The sequence below is a fragment of the Dendronephthya gigantea genome, unplaced genomic scaffold, assembly GCF_004324835.1.
Source record: "Dendronephthya gigantea isolate DGI-Jeju-01 unplaced genomic scaffold, DenGig_1.0 000002F, whole genome shotgun sequence".
In the NCBI taxonomy this organism is placed as follows: Eukaryota; Metazoa; Cnidaria; class Anthozoa; order Malacalcyonacea; family Nephtheidae; genus Dendronephthya; species Dendronephthya gigantea.
The window spans coordinates 518,021-537,591 of record NW_021163012.1 but is presented as its reverse complement, the minus strand read 5'-3'; the positions used below and the strand labels follow the sequence as shown (position 1 = coordinate 537,591).

The following is a 19,571-nucleotide window of genomic DNA, read 5'->3' as shown; positions in this document are numbered from 1 at the left end:
AAAACACAATCGGAAAGGGTCCGGCTGGCGATAACTTGGTAATTTTTTTGAAATAATTTATGTGTGTGTGCGAACATCTGCAAAACTTTCATGTCGCGATATTATTGAATTCCTAATTAATTCCACTCCAGAGAGTATCCAAAGAGAGTATTAGCACTACTACACTTGTCGTTTCCAGTCGAAGATGCGAGAGTATAAATATAATAGTGACACGAGATTATATATAAGTTACATTTCGGATACATATTCCTCCGATTGTCCTAATCCACGCTATTACAACTACAGTTTCTCTATATGCAAATAAAACATTACAATATTATTTAATATACTGTACCAGTTGTTTGGTTCAACCAGAGACAGACTGGCAGCTTATCACGCAGTGAAAGCAACTAACTTAATAAAAAATTAATACTGTATTAACACTACTACATCCCATTGCTTTCCAGTTAGAAATCAATTCAACTGGCAGACCATTTGAGATTGCTTAAAATGTACATTTAGTCGAATAGATATATAATTTAATGTTCCTGATTTAACTTTGATTTAAGTCCATTTCTCAATTTTTGAGTTGGTAATGGACTGAGTTAATCACTCAACTGTGCCTTTTGCAAAAGCTTGAAGTGGGGTAGTAGATTTATATTTTGAAAACCCGGTCTAGTTTTGGTTCTTGGACTTGAACGCAGAAAGGGTCGGCCATGTTTGATTTGTAAGAATGGCGATGTTCGCTTCGCACCAATTCAATGCACCATGTTTCTAGACAATGAAATTTCTGGAAGTGCAATTGCAGAAACATAATTGTCTAGGTTGAAGTCTAAATGTCCATCATTAAAAGCAGATTCAGTTCGAAGGACGGTTTCGACATCACAAGTTATGTCTCGGTCAAGTCGTTCAAGAAAGTCAATATCAAAGTCGCCTGGTAGCGCGGCTGAATCCGCCATTTCGACACTAATCATCGGCACACCATCATTCTGTGAGTTATGGTAGTATGGTATATAGTTATTACCTTGCATTACTACCCGATTATGGCTGGGCTGGGGTCTTTGCACGGAGTTATTGAGATGCACGTTGTACGGCGGTGGAGGTGCTCGCTGGTCGGGGTGCATAACCTGCGAAAGATTTCGTTCCGGCATTTGAAAATTACTCGGCGAACTTATGTTTCCACGGTGGTAAATACCATTGATGTGCTGCTGTAAGGTATTAGGAGGTGCCTCTTTGTACAGGCCTTTCTGAGTGGGTATCTTTGCTGCCGCAAATGGGGCTTGCTTCAAGTTTGTAGCAGGGAAGTAATCCGTGTTTGGGTACCGGTTTTCAACAAACGTCGCTGCCGGTGGTGAGTCTATATTCATCGTGTCTTCGTTGCATCTCGCACGAAATGCTGCAATATCTGCCTGAGGTGGTGCTTGTGGATGAGGCCTCGTCATTATCAGGTTTTCTTTCATATTATCCATCAGTTCTTCGACGACAACAGGAGTTTGCTCGGGTCGGTCTTGCGTCGGGGAGAGCGACATATTCTCGTCTAAATCTAGCTCTTCGTCGTGTGAAGGAATAGGGGAAAGCCTGCCGCTGATACTGCTCACATTAGATGCATTTGACGATGAGCGATGCCTGTAATCAGCCAGAGGGAACGGGAATGGGTTATCTTCCAAAATAACCGAGGGTTCCGTGTTTATAGGCGACTTTGGTGTAACACGAAGCTTGGAGTTAGGACTCAGTGGTTTGTCATCGTTGTGCTCGCTTCGTTTGCCTTTTCGCCCGGGTCGTTTTGTTTTCGTCGCTTTGGGGCCGTTGTCCGAGTCCAGAGAGCTTGAACGGCTTCTACGTTTCGTCTTTTCGGTCTTAGCATCAGCATCGACCATCCACCAAGACGATTTGCCATTTCCTTCGTTTTGAATTCGTATGAAACGATTGTGTAGCGACAGATTATGGCGAATACTGTTCTGTAATTATAAAGATATATTGGCGCATTATTAAAACGCAAATAGTTGAAACATACGCTCACTATAAGTGTTATATTTTTTATAATAACACGATTTGCATGCAGCAATAAACGCTGTAATGGTAATAAAAATGTAATGTGAAACACAGCTTTACATACCTTCCAACCGGCACTGCTTGTGTTGTCTCCTTTATCTTTGAAGTATACAACATTCTCAACCATCCAAGCATATATTTGAGACAGAGTCATTCGCTGTTCAGGTGTGCTTTGAATAGCCTGGGTAATCAAATCAGCATACGACTGATTTCCCCAAGCATTTTTGCGCGAACCTTTCTTCGAGCCCGGCTCGAGCTTTGCTGTCGATATTTTCTCTTCGACTTCGGGTGATTTCTGTGTTTCGAAGTCTTCGGGTTGCGGGAGGGGCCATGTTCTAGAACGCGGCCTGTTTCCTTCGATCTCTCTCAATATTTCCTCTTCCATTCCAGATTCGAAGCTATCACAGGGGGATAATAACATAGTTGTTACTAAGTTGTATTGTGTATCTGTAGCGCTAACCAACACGAAACTCTACCTGAATCAATTACACACTGAATTTATGTTTCGTTTCAGCAACACGCCGCAACGACTTGTATAGGAAATGCAATTCAACCGTGACGTACTTCTCTCTGAAGCTGGCATTTGATTGGTTCCCGTCGCAATTGGCCGCCCTATTAGAGCGCATACGCCTACGTCAGAATATAAAAACTTGCACGTCTGACCAATCACAGCATCGCTATAAATTACAGTGGTTAACGTGAGGTGTGTACTAAATGCAATTAAATCTCCGTAATTGAAAACGAAGATTGTCCAATAGAGCTTTCGAGTGAGAACTGAGGTATATAACCTTTAATTTTTCACTGTTCGTTCGGCATATTGTTAGGAGATGCTCTCTAAATTTACCTAATTTTTTGGTTACCTATACCAACCACAAGTTTATAATTGTAATCAGGTAACATGTAACATCAGGTGAATGCTGGAAGATATTTGAAAACCGCTAAAAATTAGTGATACCGCATCGATTTTATTACCTCGATGTTAAAAAAACATTAAATGTGTTTTAACTAGCAAGCCTCGACGGGTGATTTTTTCAAATTACCGATTTGATAAACCGGTCTATGCAGGCATTCTTTAAACCATACATATTTTACTATAGCACTATTACTGATCATGCGCCCTTTGGGAAAATCAATTTATATTGGGGATCGTTTGAGTTGTTTCAGACTGTCACTTCTCTTGAATTGAAAGACAAAAGTGCATTTTTTTTGTATATTTTGACCTGAATTATTTGGATCTATCATAAAAAAGCTAAGCCAAGCTAATGTTTTGTCTGTTTCGATTGTCTCTCAATGTTCATAGATTGAAAATTTAAATACTTGGATACGAAACAATCGTTAGACTACATTACAGAAACAATATTGCCACACCAAAATACTGAAAATAGTTGAACAAAATTTAGGCGAAGTGAAATAAGTTTCGTCTTAAATCGTAAACTTTTAGTTCATCAATTAAACTTGCAGAATAAGCTTGTAGTTTCCGAAGACAAAGATCATGTATCTCAATAATTACACGTATCGCGTGCTTGCTTACGCTAATTGTACTTACTGTCATTGAGGAAAGGAATCAGACTGCTCAGTAACGATAGTAACGCAATAAACACTGAGGAAACTCGGCGTCAGAAAGGCATCAAATATCAGCCAGATCGTATATCATTCTTCTTTTATCTCCACACGAAAGAGTTTAAATATTATTGCGTTTATCGCGTGATATGTAGGGATTACAGTAGTTTCCAGAACTTCATTTTTTTACACAGATTTAAGAGTCAAAGTGTAGTCATAGGTGGTACACTCCTCGCTGCATTAGATCAGGAGATAGGTGTTTTTATGTTCACACAATAACCATATTATTACAAAAGTGGGCATTTAAGCTGGGGTCTTTTCCAAAAGGGATGCACTCTATGGAAACGAGGATACATGCAGTCTTCATGAAAATAACGATTGCGGTAAATAAGCACCCAGGATGTTTAATATTTCCTTTTAAACATTACGAGCATAAGTGAGCATTAGATTACAGATGACTGCCGGCTTTCAACTAAAAAATAAACACAAATACTGCTTCTCAATCATACTTTATTCTTATACATCACAAGCAATAGCAGCTCTAATGATTTTCCCAAACAAAACGAATAAAAATTATAATAGGCAATGATTTAGCAATGACATGATAGAGAAAAAGAAATATTTTATTCAGTAAATGATGATATTTAGTACATTTTAGTTTTGGTACATTACGACGATGCTGGGCTTGAGCTAGCCTGGGGTTTACTTAGCTTTGGCCAAACGCCAACAGGAAATGTTGTGTTCCGGAATAGATGAACATATTCTTCATGACTTCCTCGTGTGGCACTAGCGTATGTGAGATTCATGTGTTGGTAAATTTGATGGTTGGATGAGCAATTACTGCATTAGATTTCGCTAATATATATATACTAAATATTCATATGTCTGTTATTCAGCCCAATATACAGTCTGCTTGAGCTTCCTGTACTTGACTGGAGCAATATTTCGAGACATCATCGTATATGTTTCGAATTATTTTGTGATTTATGTCGATCTTCTAAGATATAAAGAAAGTATAGTGAAGACTCCCAGTGACTATTCGAATGGTCAAAGAATATTCTCGTTCATTCTAGATTCAATCAATCGTAATAATTGCAACAGTTTAAACTCCGCGCATTCTCAAATTTCGTACAACTATCAAAATAACGTCACTACAGGGGTCAAAGTGTCACGAGAAAATCATAAGACGATGAATACACAAAAGACGGTGCGAATGTTTACAAACTTGAGTCAGCATTCATTTACACAAGCAATATACCTCGTCGCTTTGACGTCAATGATCTTGACTTGAATACACGAAATAATCCCAAAGTCATAATACAGGAACAAACTACCGTTAGAAGGGTGGAGCCTTTTTTGGTCAGTTGCATTGTTTTGCAAGGAAGTATCCGTGTGCGCTGCGGCAACACAATATTTGTTACTAAAAATATAAACAATTTCTGTACTTGTCACTGTTTGGTTGGCAAAGCACTGCTATGTTGAGATGCTTCTCCAGTATTACCTCAATATAAACCAATATTAAATTCTTCTTGTCTTTACTTGATCAAAAAAAAACCTGCAGAAGATACTAGAAACACTTCCCGCTTACTATCAATAGAATTTACATTATTTTACGATCTTTAATAAACTACAGGTTGAACTACATGTGACATTCTGGTGGTCAACTAGCGAAATGGAACATGCATGATATCACTTTTCTTGGTAACTGGCTTTATGTGTATAAAATCTAGTCAAATTGAGGGTTTCAAAAGCCTGCATCTTGCACGGCTGCATGGCTTACTAGCAACTATCGTATATACGGGCATAATCGTCGTCGTCAAATCTTTGGTTAAGAGGAAGAATCGTGTATCCATTGATTGGTGTCATTTTGAAAAGAATTTCAGTTTTTTCATAATCAGCCGTTGAGCAAACGCAGCTGGTTCATCTATAATTGTGGTTAACATTTTCAAAAATTGCTAACTTTATCGTCAATCAAGCTCTTTAACACTAAATGACACACTTCAAATCTCTCCATCAAACTCATTTCGCAATCCTGAATAACTCTCAGCTGCTGCTCGATTCCCTGATATGCATCTTCAGGCGTTGCACTCTCATTTGAATAATTCCCTGGCTATGACATATGTTTATGGATTAGTCGGATTTCAGAGCTTCTTTATATTTGCACTTCTAAAAGCTTCGATAAGAACGAGTTGCTTCAAATATTATCATTAAAGTTATGATATGAAACAGCGATGAATCGTAAAACATACCTTTCCTTCTAACGACTCTTTCCTAAAAGGACATTCAGTGAGATATCTTAATCAGTTCGTCATAAAGATTCCATAACGGTTTCTCTACACCAGGGAGAGTTTGATTTGAAATGTTTTACCTTAAATCTTCCCATTGATTGGTCTTGCCATCACTCTCTCGATGATAAGAAAAAAACGCAGTCAGTTTTTCACAACTCATAACATCATTCTTGGGCCATTTTAGTTGGTTTCATCCTAACATAGAGGAATTTAGTTTACTGTTACTGCCAATTAAATGGCCTGTGAATGTATTGGGATGCTACTGAATAACTGAAATCACCCTCCTACACTAGGTTCTTTACCTTCGAGCCGTGCACCGCCATCGCATTTCATCATGAACAATTTCTGCTATAGAAGAAAATTTAAATTTTAGAGTTAAAAAAATGAATCCAACACTCGACAGCCGCAAAAAAGTTGGTTTAGATTATAGTCAAAATGCTTGTGAAATTTCGAACTGTCTGAATTTGGAGAATATAACCCCACGAGCGGTCTACTGATTGTGTTTATATTTGTATTACGCGCAGAAAAATAGCTACTTTCGGCAAAAATAATCGTTATCCGTTTCACCGCGGGCATAAGATAAATATAGACTGAAAGTTTACGAACTTTGCAGCGGGATATTTTGAAAACATTTTTGCAAATGGTCTTTTTGGATTTTGTTCACCTGCGATATGCATGTGAAGATAGAAGATCTCGCTTTTTGGAGAAGAATCCCTGTATCTGAACATCGAATTTTCAGTGTACATATTCATTTTTAATCTTGTCGTTTAATTTGATGATTATTCATAAAATAAAACTTCCCCTCTTTCCAAGTCATATTTAGATCATATTTGATGATAATGAACGTTTTTTTAATTACAGATTCATTTAAACTCGTAACCGGAAATTAAGGAAACAGCAAATGTAAATAGGAACTTGGAACAGACCTTTTGGCTCAAAATATAAAACGTAGAATAAGTAATACTGTAATACAACAATTTTTATAGGCCGAAATTGATAATGCAATGTCTGCTTTGCTCGAAATCAACAAACTTTCTCTTTTAAGTTATTATTGCGTTGGGTTTTTTCCTCAATGTATATATATAATTATATATATATTTCATGGTATTTGTATGTCCAGTTTATTTTGAGTTCAGCAAGATTTTTCGCGCGCTGTGGCGGGAAAATTTGCACATGCGTGGTTTCAAAACGCTCGAATTCGAAAATTCAAAACAAACATGGCCGACTATTACTAATTCATGAAATTTATCATATAAACTCAATTATTTTTGTATTTTGAGGGATAATATGCCTTCTCTCGATGTAGCCAGGCTTGTGTTTGGTAAGTAATTATGTAAATGTAATTCAGGGTGATTTTAGTCATTAAATATGAACATAATTAGCAGTTGTTGGATTTGTAGAAGTACCAAACACTAGTACGTATATCTACTACTCTACTGCAGCGAAACAGGGCTAATGAGAACCTGGGTTAACGGGCAGAAAGCTCTGCAGTAATAAATCTATGTGGTGTGTAATAAGTATGTCTGTTTGCTATGCAAAATTATAAGTTATCACAAACGTGTTGTGCAAAGGTTTTATACTTTTATATTGAATTACAATTCATGAAAATTTAATATAGTTTCACAAAAGTTGTGAAAACTGCCCACCTAATATATCAGCTGTGAAACACTAACATTCTAATGTCTCTTGTCAGCTGATATAAAGAACAATAAAAATATGAAACTATTTCCTGGAATTTTTGGAATTCCTGGAATGAATGCAAAGTGTAGCACTAACTTGTCTAATTTTACTTGCTTGACTATAGGTTATCTCTCTGACCAAGGGTTAGAAGAAACTAAAACTGCATTCTCCAGAGAATATCCAGATTTGACAGTAAATGATTGGGACTGGGGACAAGAGTTGAATTTGTCCTTGATTATCAAAGAATATTCTCTGTTAAAAGAAAGAGGTGTGTGTTGATCACTTTCTTCAATGCTAGACAATGCTAGAATTGCTATTCAATTTCATAGAATATCACTTGTATATAAAGAGTTTCTTAGATAATGTATTTTTCTAGCCTAGGAGATAAAATCTACATTCCTTCTGTCTAATTACAATGATAAAAAATGAAGAAAGAGTGTTTACTTCTGTAATACATATCTGTTAGTAATTGAGGAAGGATATCAAAGCATGCTTGTTATTAACAGAAACTCTCAAAGATTTTATTACAACCTTAAGAAGTACTTATTGAACACACAATAGTACGAGACACTTCTAAATCATGATCTATTTAACTGACAGCACTCTTTAATTGACCAGTAAGGCTGGACAGTGTTGCACAAAGCAAAATACTGCACATGGTTCATAACTAGTTTTGTTTTTTGCATGTAGCTTAATCTGCTTTTGCTAAGTTTTTCTTTAGGTTTCTATGGCATTCTATAGGTTTCTATAGGTTCTTACAATTACCATAAAAGTTATTTCACTATTTAAATTAGTCTGCATTTAAATGGTTTCATCAAAAAAACGTTCACAGTTATATCAAAAATAATATTGAGTATGTAGTTTAATGGTTTCTGCAGTAAATATGTTTTATTTTTTGCCCAAAATAAAGAATAAAGTCTCCCAAATACTTCATTGCGTGACTGCAATGGCTATCAAAGGAAGCGTGTCTGTAGTTTATAAGAGATGATACCACACAAGATTATTTGACCTGTGTCTGAGTAAAAAGGTTCTTTCTGATATCCTCTTAAGTATGTTGATTATATATATTGGCCATGAATGTCTTTGTGTTTGTTGCATACTTAATGCATTGTTATTGCTACGAGAATTGCGTTGTCTAGGATATAATGTAAAATTATATAGAACAACACAGAGGAATACATTTTTCCAATAATTATTACATATTTTCAACAATGATATTTCCACCATTCAAGTATATCTTCATAAGTTATATTATTATTTCACAGGGTGGAAGAATTTATAGTTTGGTACCAATTTTAAATATTGCAGATTTGGTTTAAAGGGATTCTCTGTTTTATGTTGTATTTTCAGTTGACTAATGATGCCTAAAATTGGTAGTAATATAAGTTATATAACAATGGTTATTCATATCTACAGACATGCCTGTATTCTACATTGTCTACTACAATTATAACCTTGCCGGTTTATCGAATACCTATCATGATTCAAATTCTAAATGCATGCGAAACTGTTGCATTGATAAACAGCATTTTTGTAGAGGAAAAGGGGAAATGTACAGATCCAGAAAGTATGCTTTTGTTGCTGTGGAGACAATTTGATGTTCTTGTTGGGCAAATAAAGTATGTGACTTCTTAATGTTGTTGTTTTACCTTGCTTGGTTGTCAAGATCTTCCCTTTAAAGCTAATAACGCTTTCTTTCATTTCTCATCTTTTCTTCATCTTCTAACTCAGCCTTTCTCTGCTAATTTGATTCACTTCAAGGCACATCACTATCCATGGTTCAGAAAAATGGAAGAATAAAGCAAAAAAAGGATTCCGAAGTCAAAAAGGTTGGTGTAAAGATTTGAAATTATATGCTCAGTTACTTTCGTCTGTAGCAATGCTTATTCCAAAGTACTATACTTTTCTGTAATTAGAATCTTGTTCATACAAAATTTTGCACGTTTTTTTTTAATTGTCTAGCACGAAACAGAGTCTTTAACAAACAAAACAGAGACACATTCCAGCAGAACAGCAAATCACAAGCTGCTGCACTCCACGAGAGTCCGGTTCCCTTGCAAGCAAACATTCCTACAATAACCGGACACCTCACAACAACTTCACCTCAACAATACGTTGATAATCCATACGTTCTTCTAACGTCTTACCCTCAAGTTTATCATGCACCAACTAACGTGACACCGGTCAATTGTATGCAAAATCAACTTCCCAATGTAAAAGATGCGTTTCTTCCACAGTGGAAAACACCAACAAAGACGGTGGTACAAACTGGTTGTACAGACGTCACTCGAAGTAATGTTATCTCAGAGAGTATTCAAGAAATAAACTCGAGTGAAAATGTTCAGCCTGGTTTTGAACAGATTTTGCCTTGTGATTCTTTTAAGTCACCAAAACGGAAAAGGTAATAATAAGGTTCCCAAAAATCGCCTTGCCTTTTCCCTGCCGTTTATAGTGCTGTACGATTATTTAGGTGATTCACTGGTTATCATGCATAACCTGCTTTAGTACTTAATTTCAATAATTTGCAATAATTTTTTATAGTGTTCCTCCAAAAAAGAGAACTGTTGAAGGTGTTTGTTCATTACCTCCAGCACACGTTTCATTAAAAACAAATACAGTCACATCAACAGAAACCATTGCACAAGATGACAGTCAACGTGATGATATACAGGTCAGTAGTGAATACTTCCATACAGCAGGTAGATGGAAAATTCATATGTAACTCTTTTATACATAATATATTAAGATCTTTGGATCTTTTTTAGAGTTTTGTTGACAAAATTCTCGGGCAACCAGAGTTATCCCAAAAATTAGCAGAAAATATAAACCGCGCAGTGGGGTAGGTGTACATAATCTTCTGAATTTCTCACGTTTAAAGGTGTCTTCCTTGATTCCGATCAATAGCTGTATCAGTATCTGTATAACTGTATTTTTATCTTTTTAAGAATCGATGCTTCAGCTGAACCACAACCCATTTCAAACGCAGAAATCCTGGCAAACGCTCAAACGGTGAGAAGAGTTATGAAGATAAAGAAGATATGACAAGTCCTGCTACTTCCGGCGCTGTGTGAACACAGAACCGTGGAATTTTGATAACTAAACAAATGTTGATGTCGCTAAAATTGTTTGAATGTTTTCTCCGCAGCAAAGTGCAGTCGTTGACAGAAATAAGGTGGACGATATTATGGAAATGATGAAGTTGGATCCTGTGTTTGAGGACTTGTTCTCAAGTTTCGGTAAGACTCAACAAACACTTAATTCTTTATCTTCTGTTTTCAGAAGAACATATTTCATCTCTTTTTCCAGAAAATTTCGAAAGCAGTTGTGAGGAGTCCCACGTTGTAGAAACCAAAGATCAAGGATCAAAAGATACTCAAGATTCAACCTCTTCAAACAATACTAAAGGTAGTAGAGATGTAGACAGGAATTTGAGGTGGCCTTTCCGCCCTTTCGGCTTTCAGCAGCCGTTGTCTCGAATTTATTCCCAGAGATTGCTGTTCCTGTGTTGTTAATAATACAATTAGTTGTACTGTTTTCTTTTTTCAGACAATGAAGCACTCGATGGTCTATTGTTGCTGGCTTGTTCTCCTATGGTTCATTTAGGTCAGTCTCCAGATTCATTGGAGACGCCGCCAAAGGTTAATGCTTCTGCTTCGTTGAGTAGTCCTGTTCTGGCTTCTACAAGATCTGTTCCAGTCGTATTAAGCCCCGGGAATACAAGTCCTTCAAAACGACACTCACAGCCAATTGTGTCGCATATCAGGAGATTAAACTTTAAGACAGTCGACAATGATCACACTGCTGGGATTATTGTATCTGCAAGTATGTCTGAATCGAATAAAAAAGTAAATAAAATGGAAAATGAAGTTACCGAAGAGGTGATTTCTAAAGAAGGCCGGATTGTTGAAGTAAAGAATATGAGTGAGGAAGTTTGTGTTGAGCAGATGGAAACAACAATGGGGGATAACTCAAGAATCGATTTGGAAAAGAAAAAAGAAAACTCAGAGGTATGCAACGTTGAAAATGGACAAGTAAAAAGAAATAGGAATAACCCTGTTGTTTTTCAGTGTGAAAAGGAGAAATCTGAGACTAGCTCTGAGGCAACTGAATGTGTAAACAGTGATAATATGGGTTCTGAAGACGTAGCTTTCTGTAGTGAAAGAGGCGATAAAACAAACACTGAAAACTGTCCTGAAGAAACAAGAAGTTTCAGAGACTCTCCACTTAAGTTACAAGTACTAGAAGAAGCAGCTACAAACGAACTGCTTGAGTGTCAAAGTAAAACTGTTCAACCTGCGGAAAGCACAAAAAAAACACCAGTGAAAAGTTCCCCTCCTGAACCAGTAGGCCAGAAATCGTCGGTGATTGATGTCGATGCAGATAGATCACTTGATGTATTGCCGTGTCGAGCATTCAAGACGGACGTTTCCGAGACGCTCACGTCATTAATCAAAGCTGAGGTTTCCTGCGTTGCCGAGTGTGTGAAAATAAAGACAGCGGAGAATATCAAGAGCTCTGGGAACGATTTGACTTTATCTACCGATTCTGAAAAGGTATCTTTAATTTATTATAAGTTTTAATTTATTGCTTTAGATTTTTCCAATGAGTTTATGTATTTCAAAAGCTTTTCCATTTCTTTTTAACAGAATGGTAAACGAAAACTCAAGAAAAAGAAGGTATTCGTTTTTTATTTTTCGTTGTTCCTATTTGTCTTCATTACTTGTTTTTATTAATTTTTCCCATTTTATTGGCGACACTTTTCTTTACAGAAGTCATCGCGAACGTCAAAGAAAGCAAAAGTAATTCCGGAAGATCTTGATGTAGATAAATTTCTGTCACAATTGCATTATGTTCAAGCTGGGAAAACATGACTTGAATTGTGTGAATTGGAGCTTACAGGCGAAATGAAAGATTTGATAGTAGAGATGCACACGTTAGAATAAGTAAAGTAAAATTGATGTTGTATTTGAGAGAAATTGAAATATATCCAGGACATATGAGCATAAATATAAGGCCAAGTAGACCAAACTCATTCCCAGGGTCTTGAAGACCTTTTTCATAACACGCCGCCTGATGGTGAAAGAAATTTGATTGGTTCCGCTAAACTAACGAGCCAATCATCAACCACATTCAACCTTTTCGCGTTTGACGTCATTATGAGAGAGGTCTTGACTGGTGGCGTGCTGGTGGTGAAGAGTTTTTCTGGTAAATTTGGGGAAATCTGTGCACTGGTATTGAAAGATTTACAGTATCTCCGGATGAAAACCTTCAGACCAATGGTAATGACCAACCATCATGCTTGATCTCGATGTACGCATACGTGAATTTTGCTTAATTGATGGAAATTTTCCGTTGTCCAATTTTACGCCGTTTTAGGTCGGTGAGAGTGAAAAGGCGAATCGGGAGTAGTTACCAAAGATACAAGACGGAAGTCGGGAACCATTCATAAAACTACAGACGAACATTTTGAGGAATCTGTAACTCTTATAGGGTATTTTTGAACCTCCCTCACCATGCTCTCCCGTTACAACTTGATCAAATGTTGCTATTTGGTCGCGTTCATGGTGAGTGAGATTGAAGAAATTCAGAGAAATATATTCAATATTTGTTGCAAATTACTGGCAAACTGTTACAATTATCTGTTGTTAATTCCTTTCAAAGGATTTATTTGCGGTTGGTATGCTTTTGCCCTTATTCAATCGCCGTGGAAGAGAACTTGGTGCGTCTCCTTCGACTCTTGGTATAGTCGGTAAGTAACAATGTAATTTTTCTTTCACTTTTGTTTTCATTCATTGTCTTATTAGTCTATACAATCAGATGCACATTATGATAATGAATGACGTATTGTATGCAAAATCTGAAACCCCTATAAATACTTCATCTAGGTTCCATTTATGGAGGATTGCAAGTTTTCTCCAGTCCTTACATTGTAAGTAGAAATGTGTTTTCTTTTCTTTATTATGGCAAAATCAAGTTAAATTCCTGCTTTCTAGGGAAAAGTCAGTGATGCATGGGGACGCAAACCTGTGTTATTACTTAGCTTTGTGGGTAGTTTTGTTGGTTACTTGATGTTGGGATTGACAGACACCATTTTACTTTTTGCAATTGCAAGAATACCAACAGGTATGTTTCCTGGCAACCACCACTACATTCCCAATCTATTTCAATCTCCAACAATTTTATGAAAGCTTTTCATCAATGCTCTAGGTATCCTGAAACATAGTCAAACATCAGTGAAAGCTTACTTGTCTGACATTACACTCCCAGAAGAAAGAGCTACTGTTTTGGGAAGATTTAATGCTGTTGGTAGTTTGGGTTTCATCATTGCTCCAATAATTGGTGGCACAGTTGCGATGCAAGATAAGGGATTTCTAAAAGTCTCTTTAATGTCTTGTTCTGTTTACCTGTTTGGCTTAGTCTTTGTATGGTTTGTTTTAGAAAACAGAAAAGTAAAAAAAAATGAGAATGCCGAGTTAAGAAATGCTAAAGAGGATACAGAAATCATAGATAAAAGCAGCCAGCCAAGTGATATTGTTGAAAGGCACAAAAAAATGAATTCTGAACCCAAGTTGGCTAAAAACAAGGAAAATGATAGTAGCTCCACCTTCTCAAAATTCTTTAGTTTTCTAAAAATTGACTCAGTTCAATCTATCATTGACATTCTTTGTGTTCGATTCTTCATGGCACTGAGTATGTTAATATACCGTAATAATTTTACCCCAATGTTAGAATTTCGTTATGGCATAAATGCAAAGATTGCGGGGTATATTATCTCGTATGGTAGCATCATTGGAGCACTGTCTGGCATGTCAGTGGGCACAATCGATGGCTATGTGAAAAGTGATGCGAAAATGATGTTCTATGCATCGCTTTTGATGACATCATCGCTGTTTGGAATTACAATATCTCCACATATATATACAGTTTTACTTTGTATGGCTCCTTTATCACTCTCAACAGCTATCATGAGAGTGAACTCACATAACTTGATCTTAAAACGTATCAAACCAGAGGAAAAGGGTGCAGTGATGGGTGTTGGAGACTCTATGACATCAATTGCCAGAATGTTGTCACCTGCAATTGCTGGTTTTGCACTGGAGTTCAGTGTAACTGGACCGTGTTGGCTTTCAATATGCTGTGCTGTTGTGGGTATTGTACTGCGGGGAGTTCTCAGAGAAAATATACCAACCACAGATGCAAAGAAGAAAACTGATTAGTGTACTTGCACACATTGTATTTCATTCCAATTATATTTTTAAAAAAGCAATTAAATATACACTACATTAGGATTTTTTAAATAAATCATTGATATCTATTTATTTATAGAATGCACATTTTTGTTATGCATCGTGTCACAGGGAAACTGGAGAATAAACATTAATTTGTTCATCCCATGAGCAGTCTGCAATCTATAAAACAAATGAATTGATTTAAAAAAGAACTGAAAATTTCAGCCATTAGATGATAGAAATACTGGCCTCTGATGCTTTGTGAAGGTTGAAATCAATCCCAACTACAAACTCTGTGTGGTGTTGAATTGTTTCCTGTGGATGGTTGCTTTTCAAGTAATCCCATGTTCTGTCAAAGGCATTGAAAATGGTTGCTTATTTCTGAATCCTTTATTGGTATTTTAGCTCCTTTGCATTATCACATTCCTCCTCATTTCTCACCTGGTTGTCAGGTCATATGAAACTGAGACCAACTTGCTTTGATTATGTGGAGAACACTACATAAATAAGTTGGAAGAGTGATTTAATTGTAATTCTTGATGACACCATTGAAAAGAAATACAAACCAACCTTTACTCTTCTCACAGCATAAAGATGACAATCCAAAATTTGGATGGATTGCATTGTGTTACGAATGTCCCATATTCTGTTTATTTTTCAAACAAAAATTGATTGAATAATAAATATAGAAACTTGGGATAAACCCACATACAGTGAACATACCTTATCTGGTTATTTGTTGATCCAGAAGCCAAAATATTCTAAATTGAATATTAAATAATTGTAAAATATTCAAGGCACATAATGTCCTAACCTTTGTACAATACTTTACCTGATCATACTTTGTCCAATCACAAGTGAGTATTTCACCCCCTCCACCAGGTATAACTTGTGCAGGGTGGGGACTGTTAGTATTCCATATCCTGATTGTTCCATCACCTAGAAACAGGATAATATATTAGATATAAGCCATTATCATTTGGCTTGCTTGCAAAACATATTTCCCAGGAGTGAGTACCTGATGTTGAAGCATATGTGTCTGGAATATGTGGTGACCATTTTACACAGTATATGGTATTTTCGTGACCTGTGTAGGTCAAAATTGATGAATTCTGTACACCATTCATGTCCCACTAAATACAAATAGAGAAATTGGATAATAATGCTTGGTAGAAGTACATTTTTGAAACACAACATACCAGTTTAATTGTTTTATCCCAGGAGCCACTTAGTAGCTTATTATTTCCACGAACAGCACACCAGTCAATACTATAAACCTTTAAATACGAATATATGTCATATGAATATATAAAGAAATTTCAAGAGATATTTATCCATCTGGAAAGAAATAAATTAATTTCTTATAACCTCTTTTAAATGTTCTTGAAACACTGCTACTGGAACCTAAAACAGACAAAGTGATTGATGCAATTTAATACAGCATACTTTAATTTTTAGCCTATGATCTGTTTTACGAAGGTTACCTATATGTATATTGTGATTATAAGTTGCTAGTCTATTACCTAGCCTGAGGCATTAGAGTGAACTCAGTGAAGTACACTAACGAGTGAAATTGTGGCTGGGTGATAACCTGTTGTTCCATACCAATATCCCACAATTGAATCCTTCCATCAGCACTTGAGCTTGCTATTATATTTGGCGATACTTCACTCCAACAACAATCGAATAATCCTTCTTGCCAGTCTAGTCTTTAATGGTGAAAACAGTGTTATTTCTGCATCTTAGGGACATTGTTTCTAGGACATTGGACTGGAGTGATTGGACAGTGTTGTTTTTGTTGTGGTAAATTCTCTTCTCTTATTTATACTCACTTCCTAAATAGCTGCATTCCACTTTGCTTTTGTCTATGGATATCAAGAATAAACAAAGAACCACGCCCTATATTGAATGGTAGTTTTTATTGTCATATTTCTTGATAACATAGCTTCCAGCTAACTTTCTTTATTTGTAAGAATTTTATTCGGCATTCTATACCTGCTAAACCATAATGCTGCGAACAAGCGCATGCAAGTCTGGTTGCTTCGTAAGGTGAAAACTGCACGCTGTAACCATGAAAACCTCGTGTACGGAATACACACGACATATTCGCATATATACGAAACTTGTCCACCCCACTCCTCGACAGTATTTACATAACAATTTTTCTATAATTTGAACTTTACAAAGGCCGGAAAGGACATCCTGTGTTTAAATTGGTATTATAAACAATCTCCATGACATTTATGATATTTTTAATCAAAATAAACGCGAGTTTTTACTAAAAATATGCCGGTTTTGTCAGGTTTTTCGCCGCCATGTTGCATATTGTTTCGAAATTACGAGGTATGCCCGAGAATTTCCGAATTGCTCGTCGGAGAGAAGAAGAGAAAGGAGAAGTAGTACGTGCAAGTCACTGGTGCAAGTACGTGCTATACTCCTACACAATGGCTACCTATCCATACTCCCTTCGTCCCTTTATCTTTGATGCGATAAGAAATAGAGAGATTTTCTTAAAGATTTCCCCTCAAACATAGTTACAATATATCATAAGTGTATTATAGGTCAACAAAAGTGAACATAAACACATTTGCATGGTTCAAAATGAGTGGGAGTTTTGATTCCAACTTCTACAATCGTATAAATTTCATAGGTTTATTGGCTAATTAAATTACTATTTTAAGCGTTTTGAACTAATCTTGGCAAACCAAACAAAGTTTGTTTTTTGTGTGGGATTTTTAACCTTAAAAACATGGCTAGGTTCAAGTTTTAAATCCCACGTTAAAACAAACTTGTTTGCTAATTTATACGGTCTTTCTAATTTTAACATTTTTGTTTAGCCAGTGTCTTTTATTTATTCACGTTTGTTCGTATTAATTAGTAAAATTTAGCAAAGTAAATAACACAATGATTGTATAAAGCCAAGGACATAGGCCGAGCCATAGATTCATTTTGATCCGGAAAACAGGATTCATCAACGAGAGTTTCAGGCGATCTTGAAGTTGAAGAGATATTTTGAAGTCATGAATCTTATTTTTTGTCTTGTTTTACTAATATTGGCAATATCATCCGAAGAAAAGCCTGTGCAATTCAATGGCTATCCTGAAGGTATTGAAACTGATTATTCTAGTTTTTCCTAATTTAACTTAAGTTATAGATAAAAAATCTTGTTACAGTGTGTTTGGTTTCTAGAATTTAAATCATCTGTAGACATTTGTGATTTGAGATTTTTGTATTTTCCGTAGAAAACAGAAATGTGAAAAGCCCATTCTCACGAAAACTGTTTCAAGGTGACATACTAATCGACCCGCGTGTTGTTTCAAATGCAGCGGGGAGGAAACGCGGCCTCACGAAGACTGGCATCTGGCCCAACGGCATTATTCCATACACCATCGACACCTCTTTCTCACAAGGTTTGGTAAACCTATGACTTTTCCGGGCCAGTTACGCTTTCTTAAAACACTAGAATTTTTATTTGTTCAATATTTAGCTCACAAAAACATGATCCTAAGTGCGATGCAAGATTGGGAAAATGGAACCTGTTTGTCATTTGTACCATTTACTAATGAAAATGTTTACGTGAAAATAGCTGGAATGACAGGATTTGGGTAAGTATTATTTATCTTTGTAACATCAATTCTGATAGTTCACTTCATACCTGGAGGTAAAGTCATTTCGTGATTGCTCCAAATTCTAGTTTTCGCTTCGGATGTCTTTCAGATGCTCTGCATTTGTTGGTTACAAAGATGTCAGTTTATTTCCTCCTGAATATATTCCATTTGGCTTGCCTATGTCTCTTGAACCCGATGTATGCATGTCACAGCGAGTCGTTCGCCACGAACTTGGTAAGATCATTTGAAGGAACTACATTATAAGCTAATGTATATTATAAGTTCTAATATACATATAGTACTTACTCGTGTACATCAGTTTTGGCTCAACTTAACAGGCTCTTGTAAGGTCTTCTCTCTTAGCCAAAACTCGGTTCATTAAAACTATACCTTCTGTTACAATGATTTCAGGTCATGTAATAGGATTTTGGCATGAACACTCGAGACCAGACAGGGATAATTACGTAAACATAATTCCAGAAAACATTTTGCCAGGTATTTGAAATTGTATACCAGCATGCGAGCGCTAAAATGTAAAACAATTCTTTCATTTATATCTGTGATGTTCTTATAGGCCGCTACCCTGATTTCGCCAAGCAGCCATCGGCTATGATTGACTCACTTGGGAGTCCATATGACTTGAAGAGTATAATGCATTATGGTCCCAAGACGTTTAGTAGCAACGGCGATGATACTATTGAAGCGATTGATCCAAATGTATGCATATTGTTTTTATTGTTCAACAACTTGGCAGTCAACTCGAACTTTTTCTAAATCGGTTGGGTGAATATGTATACGTCATTGTTTTTTCACTTTAATGGTTATAATTACAGCGGCGTCATTATTTGGTAAAAAACCGAATGATTGAGCTAGTATATTTTCCTAATTTTAATAGGAAACTTTGCAAGATAACGAAGAGATCAGTTTTCTTGACAAACAACAAGTCAACCAATTATACAACTGTCCTTAAGTAAGTTATTTATTCTTTAAAACCAATAATTACAAGAAATGATTGAAGGAAATTTTACTTGTGTTTTATTTTTTGTAGTCCCTCATCCGTACTTGGCGAGGAGTTTTTAATTGTATTGGATACGATTTAAATAGAGTTGTGATTGATGTATAATTATATACATTAATAATTATACTAAAATATACATTGAATTAAAATAAACACC

The 19,571-nt window shown here is 36.1% G+C and overlaps 4 protein-coding genes across 5 annotated transcripts; 2 read left to right on the top strand and 2 right to left on the bottom strand.

Annotated features, from left to right (window-relative positions):
• Nucleotides 1-168: 168 nt before the first annotated feature.
• LOC114535699 (forkhead box protein O1-like) lies at nt 169-2,572 on the bottom strand. The gene is made up of 2 exons (XM_028557006.1): nt 2,096-2,572; nt 169-1,937 (listed from the first exon to the last, which is right to left on the bottom strand). Exons 1-2 carry the CDS (start codon nt 2,450-2,452, stop codon nt 738-740), a joined length of 1,557 nt encoding a protein of 518 aa, XP_028412807.1. The 5' UTR covers nt 2,453-2,572; the 3' UTR covers nt 169-737.
• Nucleotides 2,573-4,506: 1,934 nt separating this feature from the next.
• On the top strand, nt 4,507-13,077 carry LOC114535667 (protein NPAT-like). Of its 2 annotated transcripts, XM_028556965.1 has the most exons (14): nt 4,507-7,200; nt 7,684-7,827; nt 9,097-9,178; nt 9,321-9,388; nt 9,522-9,960; nt 10,101-10,230; nt 10,325-10,398; nt 10,505-10,568; nt 10,705-10,795; nt 10,866-10,964; nt 11,106-12,112; nt 12,206-12,235; nt 12,329-12,838; nt 12,936-13,077. In XM_028556965.1, exons 1-13 carry the CDS (start codon nt 7,167-7,169, stop codon nt 12,428-12,430), a joined length of 2,364 nt encoding a protein of 787 aa, XP_028412766.1. In that variant the 5' UTR covers nt 4,507-7,166; the 3' UTR covers nt 12,431-12,838; nt 12,936-13,077. The 2 variants fall into 2 exon arrangements, with proteins under 2 accessions (XP_028412766.1, XP_028412773.1); XM_028556972.1 differs by lacking the exon at nt 4,507-7,200 and having other exon boundaries at nt 7,739-7,827; nt 9,086-9,178.
• Nucleotides 13,078-14,776: 1,699 nt separating this feature from the next.
• Nucleotides 14,777-17,120, bottom strand: LOC114535708 (peroxisomal targeting signal 2 receptor-like). The gene is made up of 12 exons (XM_028557016.1): nt 16,784-17,120; nt 16,621-16,687; nt 16,380-16,497; nt 16,157-16,192; nt 15,988-16,065; nt 15,807-15,921; nt 15,621-15,727; nt 15,512-15,549; nt 15,359-15,434; nt 15,230-15,285; nt 15,038-15,137; nt 14,777-14,968 (listed from the first exon to the last, which is right to left on the bottom strand). Exons 1-12 carry the CDS (start codon nt 16,890-16,892, stop codon nt 14,912-14,914), a joined length of 957 nt encoding a protein of 318 aa, XP_028412817.1. The 5' UTR covers nt 16,893-17,120; the 3' UTR covers nt 14,777-14,911.
• Nucleotides 17,121-17,747: 627 nt separating this feature from the next.
• On the top strand, nt 17,748-19,552 carry LOC114538374 (zinc metalloproteinase nas-14-like). Its single transcript, XM_028559556.1, has 8 exons — nt 17,748-17,893; nt 18,031-18,198; nt 18,276-18,393; nt 18,506-18,630; nt 18,808-18,891; nt 18,971-19,113; nt 19,292-19,366; nt 19,445-19,552. The coding sequence occupies exons 1-7, from the start codon at nt 17,809-17,811 to the stop codon at nt 19,364-19,366; spliced, it is 798 nt and encodes a 265-aa protein (XP_028415357.1). The 5' UTR covers nt 17,748-17,808; the 3' UTR covers nt 19,445-19,552.
• The last annotated feature ends 19 nt before the right edge of the window (nt 19,553-19,571 follow it).

Coding starts and splice junctions, on each gene's coding strand:
- LOC114535699 (XM_028557006.1), bottom strand. CDS start 2,452: ATGTTATTATCCCCCTGTGATAGCTTCGAATCTGGAATGGAAGAGGAA. Junction 1,938..2,095: donor CAAGCAGTGCCGGTTGGAAG/GTATGTAAAGCT, acceptor TTATAATTACAG/AACAGTATTCGCCATAATCT.
- LOC114535667 (XM_028556965.1), top strand. CDS start 7,167: ATGCCTTCTCTCGATGTAGCCAGGCTTGTGTTTG. Junction 9,179..9,320: donor GTTCTTGTTGGGCAAATAAA/GTATGTGACTTC, acceptor ATTCACTTCAAG/GCACATCACTATCCATGGTT. Junction 10,231..10,324: donor GTCAACGTGATGATATACAG/GTCAGTAGTGAA, acceptor GATCTTTTTTAG/AGTTTTGTTGACAAAATTCT.
- LOC114535708 (XM_028557016.1), bottom strand. CDS start 16,892: ATGTCGTGTGTATTCCGTACACGAGGTTTTCATGGTTACAGCGTGCAG. Junction 16,498..16,620: donor GGAATGCAGCTATTTAGGAA/GTGAGTATAAAT, acceptor TCACCATTAAAG/ACTAGACTGGCAAGAAGGAT. Junction 15,922..15,987: donor GGGATAAAACAATTAAACTG/GTATGTTGTGTT, acceptor ATTTGTATTTAG/TGGGACATGAATGGTGTACA.
- LOC114538374 (XM_028559556.1), top strand. CDS start 17,809: ATGAATCTTATTTTTTGTCTTGTTTTACTAATATTGGCAATATCATCC. Junction 17,894..18,030: donor ATTCAATGGCTATCCTGAAG/GTATTGAAACTG, acceptor TATTTTCCGTAG/AAAACAGAAATGTGAAAAGC. Junction 18,892..18,970: donor TCCAGAAAACATTTTGCCAG/GTATTTGAAATT, acceptor ATGTTCTTATAG/GCCGCTACCCTGATTTCGCC.